This window comes from Ambystoma mexicanum, chromosome 6q, assembly GCF_040938575.1.
Source record: "Ambystoma mexicanum isolate Mex_15411 chromosome 6q, UKY_AmexF1_1, whole genome shotgun sequence".
In the NCBI taxonomy this organism is placed as follows: domain Eukaryota; kingdom Metazoa; phylum Chordata; class Amphibia; order Caudata; family Ambystomatidae; genus Ambystoma; species Ambystoma mexicanum.
Genome location: NC_090937.1, coordinates 1,112,535,375 through 1,112,548,558, shown reverse-complemented (window position 1 = coordinate 1,112,548,558; position 13,184 = coordinate 1,112,535,375). Strand labels below are relative to the sequence as shown.

Here is a 13,184-nt window from a genome sequence, read left to right as displayed (position 1 = left end):
CTTTGCAGATCAGATGTTTTCTCTAAGCAGAGAGTGGGAGGTAGATCTCTTTCCCAGGCAGAAGCCTCACTCTGGAACGCCCTCCCTGACCCTCTTCAACTTGAGCCGGATTTCCTTAAGTTCCTGAAGCTTCTGAAGGCCTACCTCTTTGCCTCCTCCTTCCCTCTCCCCCTCCCCTGCTGATTTCCACCTGCCACTGCGATTGGTTGCCTTTGTCCCCTTTGAGTCTTACTGCGGCCAGGCCCCCTTAATCAGTCCTCACCTTCACCCCTTACCATCACTTGCCCCTGGGCACCCTTCCCTAACCAGCCCACTGATTCTGGTCCACCCCCGTCCTTGCACGTAGCTTACCACCACCCCATTTTCCCCGGCACTTGCCCTCCTGGGCTACCCTAGCACTTAGTCAGCCCATAGGAACCCCTTAACTCTGGTACTTCCTCCTCCTTCCCCTATCCCATTCCACCCCTCCCACAATTCTTATTACTGCACTTGCACAATCCGAATGTCACAAGGCCTAGTAGGACCGTTACTCTTTCTTCCTTGTTCACACCCCTCTTGTCTTGTGGTGCCTAGAAACACGTTATACTGTATAGGCGCATACACATTTTCAATAAATAAATAAATAAAAATAAATAAGAGCTAATTTTGACTCCTTTTTCTATGCCTTCAATGTCATCTTTTGGCACAGACGAAATCTGACACAGCGTATTCGGAACCAAGGCACCACAGAAAACTCTTGAGGGTCTTTTTGTGACATCTTCATGTCACAGTCTTGACACTTCTTAAAATAGGAATGTTTAGGAGTCTTCGTTTGAAGAAACTGCAACTTTTATCGAGTCCATCGATACAAATTTTCGGAGGCAAAGATAGTTTGAGAGCAGCGTGCTGATCTTGTGGAAAAAAGGAACGGAAGTCAAGTGCCATGCTACAAGCTATTTATATCAATGTGAACAATGTCCAGCCTCGAAGATAGAGCACCAATGAGTCCTAGATGCTAATGCACACAGGGCCCCCTGCTGATGAAACAATTCGAAGATCGGCTGCTGCACGAAGATATATCTAAGATGAGGAATCCGTTGGAGGAAAATTCATTAGAAGGATAGCATGCGTAGCCCAGAAACCCTACAGAAGGCAACCAGAGAAGGTCAGAAACCCCAGGGATGGGACACAATCTCACAGAAGAGGCAGATGAATCCCAGGAATTGCGGATGTAGCAATCAGATCTGGTGCTGAAATTGCGTTTTGGACAGAGTGCAGTTTCCTGCTGAAGGGTTTTCAAGCAGAGCTGTTGTAGATGGCTGGTTAAAAAGAACGGTCTCAAGAATGTAGCTTCCCCCCCATCCACCTTGCTGGTGATAAATGAAATGAAGTGCACAAACGAAGCAGCAAGGAAACCCAATAGTGATCTGGATCACAGCCCGCTCCTTTGAGGGCAAAGAGCTCCATAAGCGGATAAAAGATGATCCAAAAAGAGAGCACCTGCAGATGTACGGGCAAGAATACCCCACGAGGCAGCATGAAGATATGAACTACAGCAATAATGCTACTCTGGTTCAACAGGCAGCAGGGTCTCCCCCTTTAGGAAACTTCAGGGGAGCTCACAGTGCTGCCAGGAAAGCAGATCAACTGTTTCCCGCAATTAAAGGAGGACCAGCCAGAATAAGAATTCTCTTGCACTGAGTGGGAGAGTTTTATCCTTAGGTGGGTCAGGATTCAGCAGTGCAGCCAGACTCGAGAATCAGTGCTCCCGCCTCCTGACTCCAGCACCTTTTATGAAGTTCAAAGTAGGCAATCACTAAGACAGCTCAAGGACTCCCTAGTAATACATACACATAGATGCACACACACACACACACACACACACACACACACACGGTTTGGTCTAGACCTCCAATCAACATCCATGAATCTTTCAATGTGTTGCTGTCCATCAAATCAGGACAGCAAACGACATCTTCGTGGAAACAGACACACACGTGGATTGAGGTGTATAAGAGTCCTTCTTCCGCTTAAACCAGATTCTATTTAGACAAGGACGCCTTGTGAGTCCAAAATAGCTATTAATGTTAAAAACACACAAAGAAGGCACAAAGAAAACTGCTAAGTAATAGGATATAAAAATGCCTTGGGAGTCACTTTGCCCCTGTTCAGGCAGCAAGTAGCTGCCAACGCAGTAAAAGGGTACAGAGTGGTCTAGGCTGAAGTAAAACAAACATCTACCACCAGCCTACGACCTAACATTTCCAGGTTAAGAAAACTCATCAAGGACAAAATGGGACGCTCAGAGGCAACCCTGCCAGGACTCACAACGGCAGGAGACCAACATACAGTTGCAGCTTTCAAGGAGACATTGATAGATGTCTCTTCTCAGCAAAAATTACAAAAGGACACAAAAAAGCAAGGAAAAAGGTGACGGGGCTACCAAAGTTAGCAAAAGTACAGCCCAAAAAGAACAGACAATGTGTTTCTGGCTAAGGGCCAGAAAAGCCTTGGCTATGCACTTCCTCATGTCCTACAGATGTAGGAGCAAAAGAAGACCCACATTTCGCCGTGCCCTTTATGTGGCTAGTTGGAAAACCAACTGGACCAGCCAAACTCCATGCATGGCTGAAAGAATGGCTTGGAAGATATTCTTTGTGAAACTTCGAAAAAGTGGTTACAGTTCTGATAAGACTCCCAAGATAAAATTGAAAAGAAAAAAATTAGGGAAATGGCGTTGGTGGCTCTAGGTGTGCTAACTCATGACATCACTTCTAGCACAAAGGGCACTATGGGCCCCATGCAGTCGACCATGGAGCTCCAGAGACATCTGGTAGCTGTTTGAAAGCTTTCAGGTCCATACAGATTTAAAAAATGAGCTGTTCGAGGAATATATCTATTAAAGTGAGATGTTGTGTGCACTTTGTCTGTTATTCTGCTTCATTATCGTAACCAAAATGCAGAAAACAAACAATCTGAGGTGATTGTTGACCCGATTGAGCATATGCAGAGGATGTTCAAGTCATACATGGATCGTTGTACGGACTAACCAACCCCACACTACCAGTGGGCACCTGCATTACAGTTTAGCAAATAATAAGATGTTCTAAAACAGGGCAGAACACTAGATGGACGACTATGCAAAGCATATGAATCCAAAAGCGATTTCTGATCTGCAAAATATCTAGATCATTACAGTTATTTAGGAAATGATTCAAGTGTGGCTATTGAAAGAAAATGGAATTGCACTAGCCAGTGTTCACTCGACAACCATTTGCTTGTCTGCCTGAAAATGATTTAAGGCTGCTGGATGGCATCAGATGTCATTAATGTTGGTCAACTTGGAGGAAACTAAAGTTAAATCATGATTGTTTACCTGTGCAGAGACATTCCAGGTGATGAAGTTTCAGGCAAGTAATCCACTAGCGGTGACCAACATCCTCCTGTAGGTGGGAAGGGAAGGGGTTCTCCTTGATTATGCTCCATTACTTTAAGTCTCCAGTTTGAATAGAGAGGCATTGAATCGCCTATTAAATAAAATCCAGACGTAAAGGAGATTAATACATTTCTAAATTGATACTGTTGAGTTTGTTAAGATGCACACTATCATCCTCCCACAGATTATTAATATCTTTAAATGGCATAAAGTACATACACGATTCAGAAATCTTATAATATCCACAGGACGTAGTCTCTAGCCAGATTCCATCAAAGAAGCTTGTCACAGGAATCCAAACTTGTAGTATAGAATATACATATCTACTCTCCTTTTACGTGGAGAGAAAAAAAAAGCTTCATAACATAGCAAGATCATAAGGGTTTCAAAAGCCCAAATTAACGAGCACCACATCATTCCTGCACATTACAGGCTGCAATTCTCAGAGATGGCATCAAAGCAAGGAATTCTGCTTTCTGATGCTGACCTTGGGGTGGTGTTCTGCAGGAGGATCACCTGGTAGGGGAAAAGGCAGAGGGGAATGAGAGGAATCCATGGGATGAGACGCAGTACTTGTCTTCCTCTAGTGAGGATAGCTACACAACGCCAAAGTATGTAATGGCTTGTTTTAATAACCATCTTGCTGTTCCACAAGATACACATTTATTTAGGAGTGAAAACAATAACAAACGCCTAGGTCTTGGGAGAAATCAAAACCCTTCTAAAATGAGGGAGACCTGTAAAGCTGAAGACCTCTCTAACACACAAAGGTATAGTGAAAGGAAATTTTGTGAATAACTCTGGCTTAAAAGAATTGCCTTTACCTTTTCAATCCAGACAAATAATGAATCCTTATGATGTTCCTTTAAAGAATGTTATAAGGTACAAACTGGGGGTTAATTGGAAAAGAACAGAAGAACGGAAATAAGAATCTAATTTTGCCAGTAGGGACTTTAAGTCCCATAATCCCCTAAGTACTGAGACGAAGAATAAGGCTGTAATGGAATAATGTCGCAGGAGTAATCAACTAATTAATGCAGATGATCCACACCTGAGAGAGGCTTAAAAGACCCCCTCATGTGCAGGCCGAGGGAGACTAGTTGTCGCTGTTGGTGCACAGCAAAGAAAGACAGAAACAGCAGAAGCAGCAGCATGGCTCGTGCTGACAGCCATGGTAGAAGCTGGAGGAGAGAGAAGACGCCAAGACCACTGTTTGGCAGATAGCAACTGCCGGTCCTGAGAGGGTCGGTGTCTCCAGAAATCTGAAGGGCAGGAGGAAAGCTTACCCCCTTGTAACCTGGTCTGCAGAAGCTGCGCAGCAGGAAGCGATCGCCCGTACCTGTGTGCACCAGAGAGCCTCAGGACCAAGAGGGGCTCCAACTAGAAGTGGCATGGGAAAAGGCAGATGGTGATCTCCAAAGGTTACCTAACCGTTGCAAAAGGCATAGTGGGCTGGAGCCACTGGTACCTTGGTGTAGATGTAAAACATCTTCAGGCAGAACTTTTCCCATTCCTCTGGAGTAGAGGATTGATCCAGAAAAGGTACCAGCACTGGCTGCTCAGTGGAATCCCTGGAGCAGTGACTTCTTCGAGGAGGTAGACTAATGTCGGCGTGAAGACTCACTTGTAGAGCGGGAAATCTTGCAATGTTTAATCTTCTCTTTCTTATCCTTACGTGGAGCCGCCCGTTCTTCGGAGTGTCGTTCTGTGCCATGAGACCTCACGCTTCGCCTTGTGGACGAAAGTGGAGATCTTCACCGCCCTTTATCGGAAGGGCCTTCAAATGCAAGGACTGTCACAACCCACAATCTTGGGTGTCGTGGCCATCGCCAAGACCAATACTGACATCCGCCGGCCGCAATCCGTACAATAAAATAACTTAGGTCATGGCGCCATGATATATAGAATGACCCCTGGCGTAATGTTCGGTGTGCGGCCCATAGAGGAGTTGGACAGAGCCGGAGCTGCGCTGCGCCGCGCCCCCTGGGGGTGGGAAAGTTTCTGGTGTAAAGCTGAACTAGGATAGGGATATCGTAGGTAAGTGTAGGCAGACACCTGTGCAGTTCCCTTAGGGACCACTGCAAAAAGCTTACGACTGCAGGTGTTAGCAGTAAATCCAATTGGTAACAGTCTGCACCACCCAGATTTACCTGGTAGCTGTGGCTCAGCAGTCAGACTTCTCTCAAGAAGAGTTAGGCAGTATATAGAGTATACACATTAGGTACAAAAATACAGTAGCACAAGCAAACACTGACCAGAGCTTTGGTATAAAAGTATATAATTATTTATTTAAAAACACACTTGTAAAAATACACTGGCGCTAATATGCCAAGCAAGTTCAAACAGTCACTAGAAATATATACACCTCCCTGATTAATTATTCGACTAGTCTTAGGAAAAGAACACCACTTATTATCAACACAGAGGTGAGCGCTTAACTGAGATGGCACACCAATAATTATTTAAAAAGGGAGGGAAAAGGCAGAAATAGGAAAACACACAATACCAACACTTTTAAAGAACCATAGCAAGTCAAGAAAGGCAGGGTCTACTGTAGAGCAAAAAGTGCATAGGCCAGGCCCACTCTTGGTGAGAGCAAGGCAGAATGTGCCCAAGATCACACAGTTGAAGTACACTTTAAAAGTCTTTGCAGATAGTTCAAAAAGGAGTTTGATCAGTTCAGAAAAGTTAGTTAACAGGTCCGAGGTCACTCCAGGATAGAGAGTCAAGGATTTACGGGACACCTTGAACAGTCTGTTGCAAGGGGGACCAGGCGGGACACAGTACCTGAAATGGTGAGAAAGCTCCAGCGGGGGCAGTTGTTCCTGGCAGCGGGTGCAAGTCGGTGCTTCGTCCAGGGGAAGAGAAGATCTCGACGTGGAGGAAAGCTGGAGGTCGTTGCACTGCCAGGGAAGAAACCAGCCGCAGAGTTTTCCCGGTTAAAATGTACTACCCTTTTATTTGCGGCAGTGGTGCAGCGTGGCTATCCGGCCGCCGGGGTGCTTGGCATGGGCGATTCGACCACGACACTATCCAGGAAGGCGAAAAGAGGGCGAACTGGTGAACACCACCAGTTCAATGGAACAAGATCTTCTCTGTTGTTGGGAAGTGGTGAGTCGGTTCAGCAGGGCTCCACCGGTGGTGTTGTCGTTGCAGGTCGTCTCAGCTTCTCCCTCTTCGGATTCTTTAGGTCCTGTGATGACTTCTGAAGTTCCAGTCCCCAAAGCCCTGCTTTTATGCAGAAAACCCCTGTGAGGAGGTCAAAGAGGCATTAGAGATAAAAGACAGCCCCATTCTTACTTTCAGACCCAGCACCCAAAATGTTACATCAGCAGGACAGAACAAAACTACATGTCCCATAAACCACCACGGGGAATGGAGACCAGGTGGGGGAAAAGATAAAATGAACAAAGGGAAGCGGTATAGATACAGCCCGGTCATGCGGTACAGTGACAGATACCCACATAGCAGTACAGTTTGGGATGGACAAACAGTGCATGGAGCAGGGGGGAGATATGAAGGCAAGCTGGCTGCAGGTGTGGGACAAACAGTGCATGGAGCCGGGTGGAGTGAAGGCAAACTGGCTGCAAGTGTGGGAAGTGGGCAGGAAAGGCGGGTGGAGGAGGGGAGGAGCAAAGTATGAGTTAAAAGAAGCCCCGAGAAACTCATCAGCTGTCTCTCATTACAGCAGCAGCCCTGGCCGGAGACCACAGAGGAGTGGGAGGAATCCCCAGGTGATGTACATTGGGCGTACTACGAGGCTGAAGGCGCGGCACCGCGGAGATCCTTATCAAGAGGCAGAGCCTCCACCAAGGAGGCTCGAAGAGCGGCAGCGCCGGGGCACTACTGAACCTGGATTCACTGACAAGGAAAGTCTGGCTGTAAACCATTTTCAAAGGACAGTGTTTCTGTGGGTTTACCCTCTCGGATTTCCTTTTTTTTTCAAAACCCAAGTTGGACAGCTGGCGAAGGAATGGAAAGCTAGTGTCCGGGGAAAGGAATTTATGTGATCCGATTCATTTTCTCTCAAAGAGGAGCCAAGCTGAAGAGGACATTCATGCAAACTCTGAAGTGATCCTTTTTTTTATTTTTCCGAGAGCAAGCCTGCTGAATCACGTTTAAGCATGTTTTTGTTGTTTATAACGAGAGGCTGTGTGAAAATATAACTCAGCAATAAATCCTACCTTGTGAACCCTGGATTCCGACTACAGTCTACTACTTTACAACCCCCATTCATCAGTCCTAGCTGTCACTCAAACATGCTAAGTGGTGAGTCGGGCGGCTCACCACTGGGCCAATCACACAAGAGTGCGACTTGATTGGCCAAGGCAACTCAGTCCAGGGTGCCTATTCCCCCCTTCCACACATCCTGTAGACCCAGACAGAGTGACACCACTTTTGGAGGCTTCTGTGCAGAAGCCTACCAAAAGTGGAACAAAGGGCTCGACTTGGGTTGGAGTTACAGAGGCGAACACAAACGCCATTTTAAAACCGAGTCCTGGTGAAAAGACCCAACCGGGGAATAAATATTAAATAAATAACCCGGCAGTATCTTTAACATTGCAACAAAAAAGTGGTGCGTTTAAAATGAATGGGAAAATCCCATAGGAATATTTCACGTGGTAACCACTGCCACCAGCCAGAAACTCGACAGGGGGGGACTGGACAGTGCCCCCTTGGAAAACAGACCCAGGGGCAATCTAATTACCCCTACCAGTACTTCCACAATATGATGTTTTGTACTGGTTCTGTTCACAATTTAAGACTAGTAACGTCAATGGTGACTTTACATGCCCTGGGAGACAGTAGTCAGTCCCAGGGTATGGAGTCTATGTTTGGGGGTCACTATGACACCCCTGTGTTACTGCACTGAGGGTGATGTGTAACACTTACCAAAAACACATGAAGCCCTATGGAGTAAAAGCCCATAAAACACCTTACAAAGTTAAAGGACATTCTCAAATCATGCCTAAGAGTGGGAGAAAAAGAGTCTCACTCTTAGCAGGAGCAAAAAATAAACCCCAAAAATCCAGCAAAGCCGCCTGAGGACTCACTAGGTTTGGGAAATAAGCCTATACAGAGAATTCTCCCTAACAGTAAGGAATCAGCAGAAGGAAATAATCCATTAGAATTGGTCCTTTTAGTTTAAAACTGTGGAGGCCTGACTCGCCAATTTATTAAATATGGTCAGAGCATGCTACAAAATCCAGTAGCCTGGCTTTCATTTTATGCCCTCATATCTAAGCTCATCTCATTATCAAGAGGCACAAACCATGGATGTCTGCTGTTGCCCCTCCTTTTTTACCTGTTTGTTGACGGCTAGGTCAATGCAATTTGGAAGAATCCCCATTTTCAGGGAATTCTGTTTGTGAAGGGAGAAAACAAGCTCCATCTATTAGCAAATGATATGTTAGTTTCGTTTTTGAATGCTTCGCAATGATTACCCTATTTAATAAAAACATTTGAGGATTACGAAAGAGTTGCAGTTTTTTAAATTAACACAGAAATCAGAAATGTTGCATTTGTCACTGCTGCAGGAATAATTCATACGGCTGTCAGCGATAGACCCTCTCCGTCTAGCAAATTAAAGCATAACTCACCTGAACATACAAATACCGCCAAGGGATGACACCTTATAATCAGCAAAACTTCGCTAGATTGCCATCACAGACTAAATCAGATCTAGTTAAATGAAGTTTAACAATCTCCTGATTGGATCGTATTGAGTAACTAGGGATGAACATTGTAAAGACTGGATGGGGTAGCTTTAATTCTGCCCCCTATACAGTTGGGATAGAGGCACAGAGCACCCCAACCAAGGTTCTCTATGTGGTAGCAATGGGCGAGCAACCAAGGCTGATGATGCAGGCATGTTCTTAGGTACAGTGAATCCCCAAATCCCCACAAAGGAAGGAACAAGTTACTTAACTGTAAATGTTGTTCTCCAGCATGGGTCTGGCATGGATTCACATGCTCATGAATATTCCCCGTCAGGCTGGAAATCCTCAGTAAAAGAAAAAACATTTCACTTTTGTTAATAAACTGTCTTTCTCCTCTGGCAGCCATCTTCAGATTTGGTAGCACGTGAAGTGGCAGTATGACCAAGTGAAGAGCCGCAGAGGGGTAGGCGGGAAGGTTCGCATGTGAATCCATGCCAGACCCATGCTGGAGAACAACAGTTACAGGTAAGTAACTTGTTCCTTCTCCAGCATGGGGTCTAGCATGGATTCACATGCTCATGAAATAAGAATACATAGCAGTACACACATGCACAACCACGGGAGGTGGCAAAGGCTCAACATTAAGCATTACATCAAACTCAACATTAAGCAATTCTTAGCTCCTCACCAGGCTCACCTTAGGCGAACAGATTGCGCAGCACTGCTTGGCCGACCCTGGACTCCTCCCTGGAATCCTAGTCGACGCAGTAGAATTTCGTGAAGGTGTGCGTCGACCTCCACGTAGCAGCCCTGCAGATGTCCAGCAAGGGCACACCAGATAGGAACGCCGTGGTAGCTGTGCTCGCTCTGGTGGAATGGGCTCTCAGACGGCCAGGCAGCAGTCGGTTTGCCAACCGATGACAGTACATGATACAGCCGGAGAGCCATCTGGAAATGGAAGCCTTTGAGAGAGCCTTCCCCCGATTGACAGGTCCAAAGTTCACAAAAAGTTGTGACGTCTTCCGAAAACACTTTGTGCGGTCCACGTAAAACTTCAGTGCTCTAGCCACGTCCAGCGAGTGCAAAGTCCTTTCGGCCGGCGACTAAGGCGACGGGAAGAAAACAGGCAACACCAAGGGTTCGTTGAGGTGGAATTCAGACGGTACCTTGGGCATGAAGGAGGGGTGCGTCCTGAGCACTACCCTCGTGTCGTGAAAAGTCAAGTACGGGGGGCTTGCAGGAAAGGGCCTGGATCTCTCCCACTCTTCGTGCGGAGGTGATGGCCACAAGAAACACTGTTTTCCACGACAAGAACTTCAACGGGGCCGAGTGCAGAGGCTCGAACGGAGGTCCCATGAGCTTGGTCAGCACCACGTTGAGCTCCCACGCCGGGGCCGGAACCTTCACCGGCGGGAACGATCTGAACAGTCCCTTCATGAATTCTTTCACCAGACGATGAGACCACAAAGACGTCCGCCCCGTGGTTCTGGTGTATCGGGAGATCGCAGCAAGATGAATCTTGATGGACGCGTGCGCCAGTCCAGCCTTGGCCAGCGTCAGAAGGTACGGCAGTACCTGGGGAGCCGTAATCCGTAGAGGGTTAATCTTCTGTGCGTGGCACCAGACAGAGAACCTCTTCCATTTGTGTCCATAGCATTTAAGAGTTGAGGACGCCCTGGCCTTTGCAAGAACCTCTCTGCAGTCGGCCAGTATGTCGTATCCTCCAAACTCTAACGCTGCAGGAGCCAGGCCTGCAAGTTCAGCGACTTCGGGTTGTGATGGAGGATGGCGCCTCCTTCCCTGGCGAGAAGATCCGCGTCCACTGGCAGCTTGATTGAAGGGGGACGCTGACAAGTGCAGAAGGTCCGGGAACCATATCTGCCTCGGCCACGCAGGTGCGATGAGGATCATCCTGCACCGTGACCTCTTCAGCTGGTTGATGAGCCGGATCAGCAATGGCAATGGAGGGAACGCGTATAGAAACAGTCCCTCCCACGGGAACAAGAAAGCATCGCCCATGCTCCTCAGCTGGGGAAACCTGCTGGCGAACCTCCGGCACTTGGAGTTCGTCGCCGTCGCGAACAGATCGATCTGGGGTGTGCCCCACCGTCGGAAGAGGCGGTCCACTAGATCCTGTCGTAGTTCCCACTCGTGGCACGAGCGCAGCTCTCTGCTGAGCGAGTCGGCGATGGTATTTTTTATCCCTGCCAGATGAAACGGCACCAGAAACATCCCTTGGGCGACGGCCCAATGCCACAGATCCTGCGCCTCCTTGGACAGGGCTGGGGACCTGGTTCCGCCCTGCTTCCTGATGTAGAACATGGTGGTGGTGTTGTCAGTGAAGGTCCTCACCACCTTGCCCTTGAGGGACAGGAGAAAGGACCTGAGGGCCCAAAACACTGCACAGAGCTCCAGGACGTTGATATGGAGGACTTCTCCGTCGGAAGCCAAAGGCCTCTCGCGTGCAGATTTTCGGTGTGCGCTCCCCACCCTTCCAGGGAGGCATCCGTGGTCACTGTCTCCTGGTGGCCGGGGGTCTGGAAGTCCATGCCCGCCGTCAGATGCGCGCGGGTGCCCCACCACCGGATCGCTCGTCGGAAACTATCGTCGAGTGTGATCCTCTCCTCGAAGCTGCCCGTCGTCTGGATCCAGCACGCGTCCAGGAACTCCTGCAACGGGCGCATCCGGAGCCTGCATAGGGGGATGAGGTAAATGCAAGAAGAAATCATTCCGAGGAGGGACTTGATGGACCTCACCCTGGCCGCCTCCGCGACCAGCATCCGCTGCACCTTGCCCAAGATGGCCCTCGTCATTTCCTCCGACGGAGAGGCCAGAAGCGACACTGTGTCTAGCTTCGCTCCCAGAAATAGTGCGTCTTGCGCAGGCACTAGGTGGGACTTGGCGTAGTTTATGGAGAATCCCAGGTCCGTGAGTAGTTGGACGGTCCTTGCCGTGTGCTCCACGGCGAGCTCCTTCGTCTTCGCTCGGATGAGCCAGTCGTCCAGGTAGGGGTAGACGTGGATCCCCTCTCGGCGCAGCTGCGCCGCCACCGGTGCGAGGCACTTGGTGAACACCCTGGGTGCCGACCTCAATCCGAAGGGAAGGGCTCTGAACTGGTAGTGACGCCCTTAGACCACGAACCTGAGAAACCTTCGGTGTCCCTTTAGGATGGGAATATGGAAGTAGGCATCCTCCAAATCCAACGACGACAGGAAGTCGCCCTCCTCCAGCTGACCCAGGACGTGTTGGAGGGTGACCATCTGGAACTTTTGTGCCTTGATGAATTTGTTCAGTCGTCGTAGGTCCAGGATGGGACGCCATCCTCCCGTCGTCTTCTTCACGAGGAAGTATCTTGAGTAAACTCCGGAGCCCCGAAGCCTCTTTGGGACAAGCTCGATGGTGCCCTTCTTGAGCATCGCCTTTACCTCCAAGAGAAGTTGAGGGACGTGATGTTCTTTCTTGGCCACAGGGGGGACGCGTGGGCACCTTTTTAGAAACTCGAGCGCGTGACCCTGAGCTAGGGCGTCCAGCACCCAACGGTCGGTGGAGATGGACTCCCACACGCTGACGAAGCTCGTCAGCCGGCCTCCCACCGGGGTGCTTCGGTGGGGGCCCGACCCCACGGCTGGTTCAGTCCTGTTTGCCTCCGCCGCTCCGAAAGGGCGGCCGTCGTTGCTGGAGAACACCAAGAGCACAGGCCGTCTCCGTGTCCGTCTTGATGGCTTGTAGGGAATCGTCCACTGTTTTCCCAAACAGGTTGTTTCCGTCGAACGGCATGTCCAAGACTCCGTTGCCCAACTGGCGCAATCCAGTGTCGGCGATGTCCGTCGCAATCGTAATGGCGTGGTCCGACGCCACCTCTCCTTCCTGCAAGATCTCTAGGGCTTCCGCCCTCTTGTCGTCTGGTAGGACGTCCAGCAGGGGGGCCAGTTTGAACCACAACTCCTTAATCGTCGTCGCTGCAGACGAGATGACTCTGCGTCCCATCGTGTCTAATTTCTTTCCCTCGCCGTCCGGCGGGGAGGTAGACGTAGAGGCTGCGCCCCCCCCCCGCTTTCTTCCTGGCCGCCGCGGAGATGACCGAGTCTGCCGTCGGCTGTGCCCGAAGG

At 49.1% G+C, this 13,184-nt stretch overlaps 1 protein-coding gene across 6 annotated transcripts in view; it reads right to left on the bottom strand.

Annotated features, from left to right (window-relative positions):
- Positions 1 to 13,184, bottom strand: part of FRYL (FRY like transcription coactivator) — a 3,055,992-nt gene that overhangs the window by 1,125,720 nt on the left and 1,917,088 nt on the right. For all 6 annotated transcript variants that reach the window (XM_069631694.1, XM_069631695.1, XM_069631691.1 and 3 more), the window contains one exon: positions 3,356 to 3,506. In XM_069631694.1, the coding sequence (XP_069487795.1) occupies positions 3,356 to 3,506 (151 nt within the window). The remainder of the gene's footprint in view (positions 1 to 3,355; positions 3,507 to 13,184) is intronic.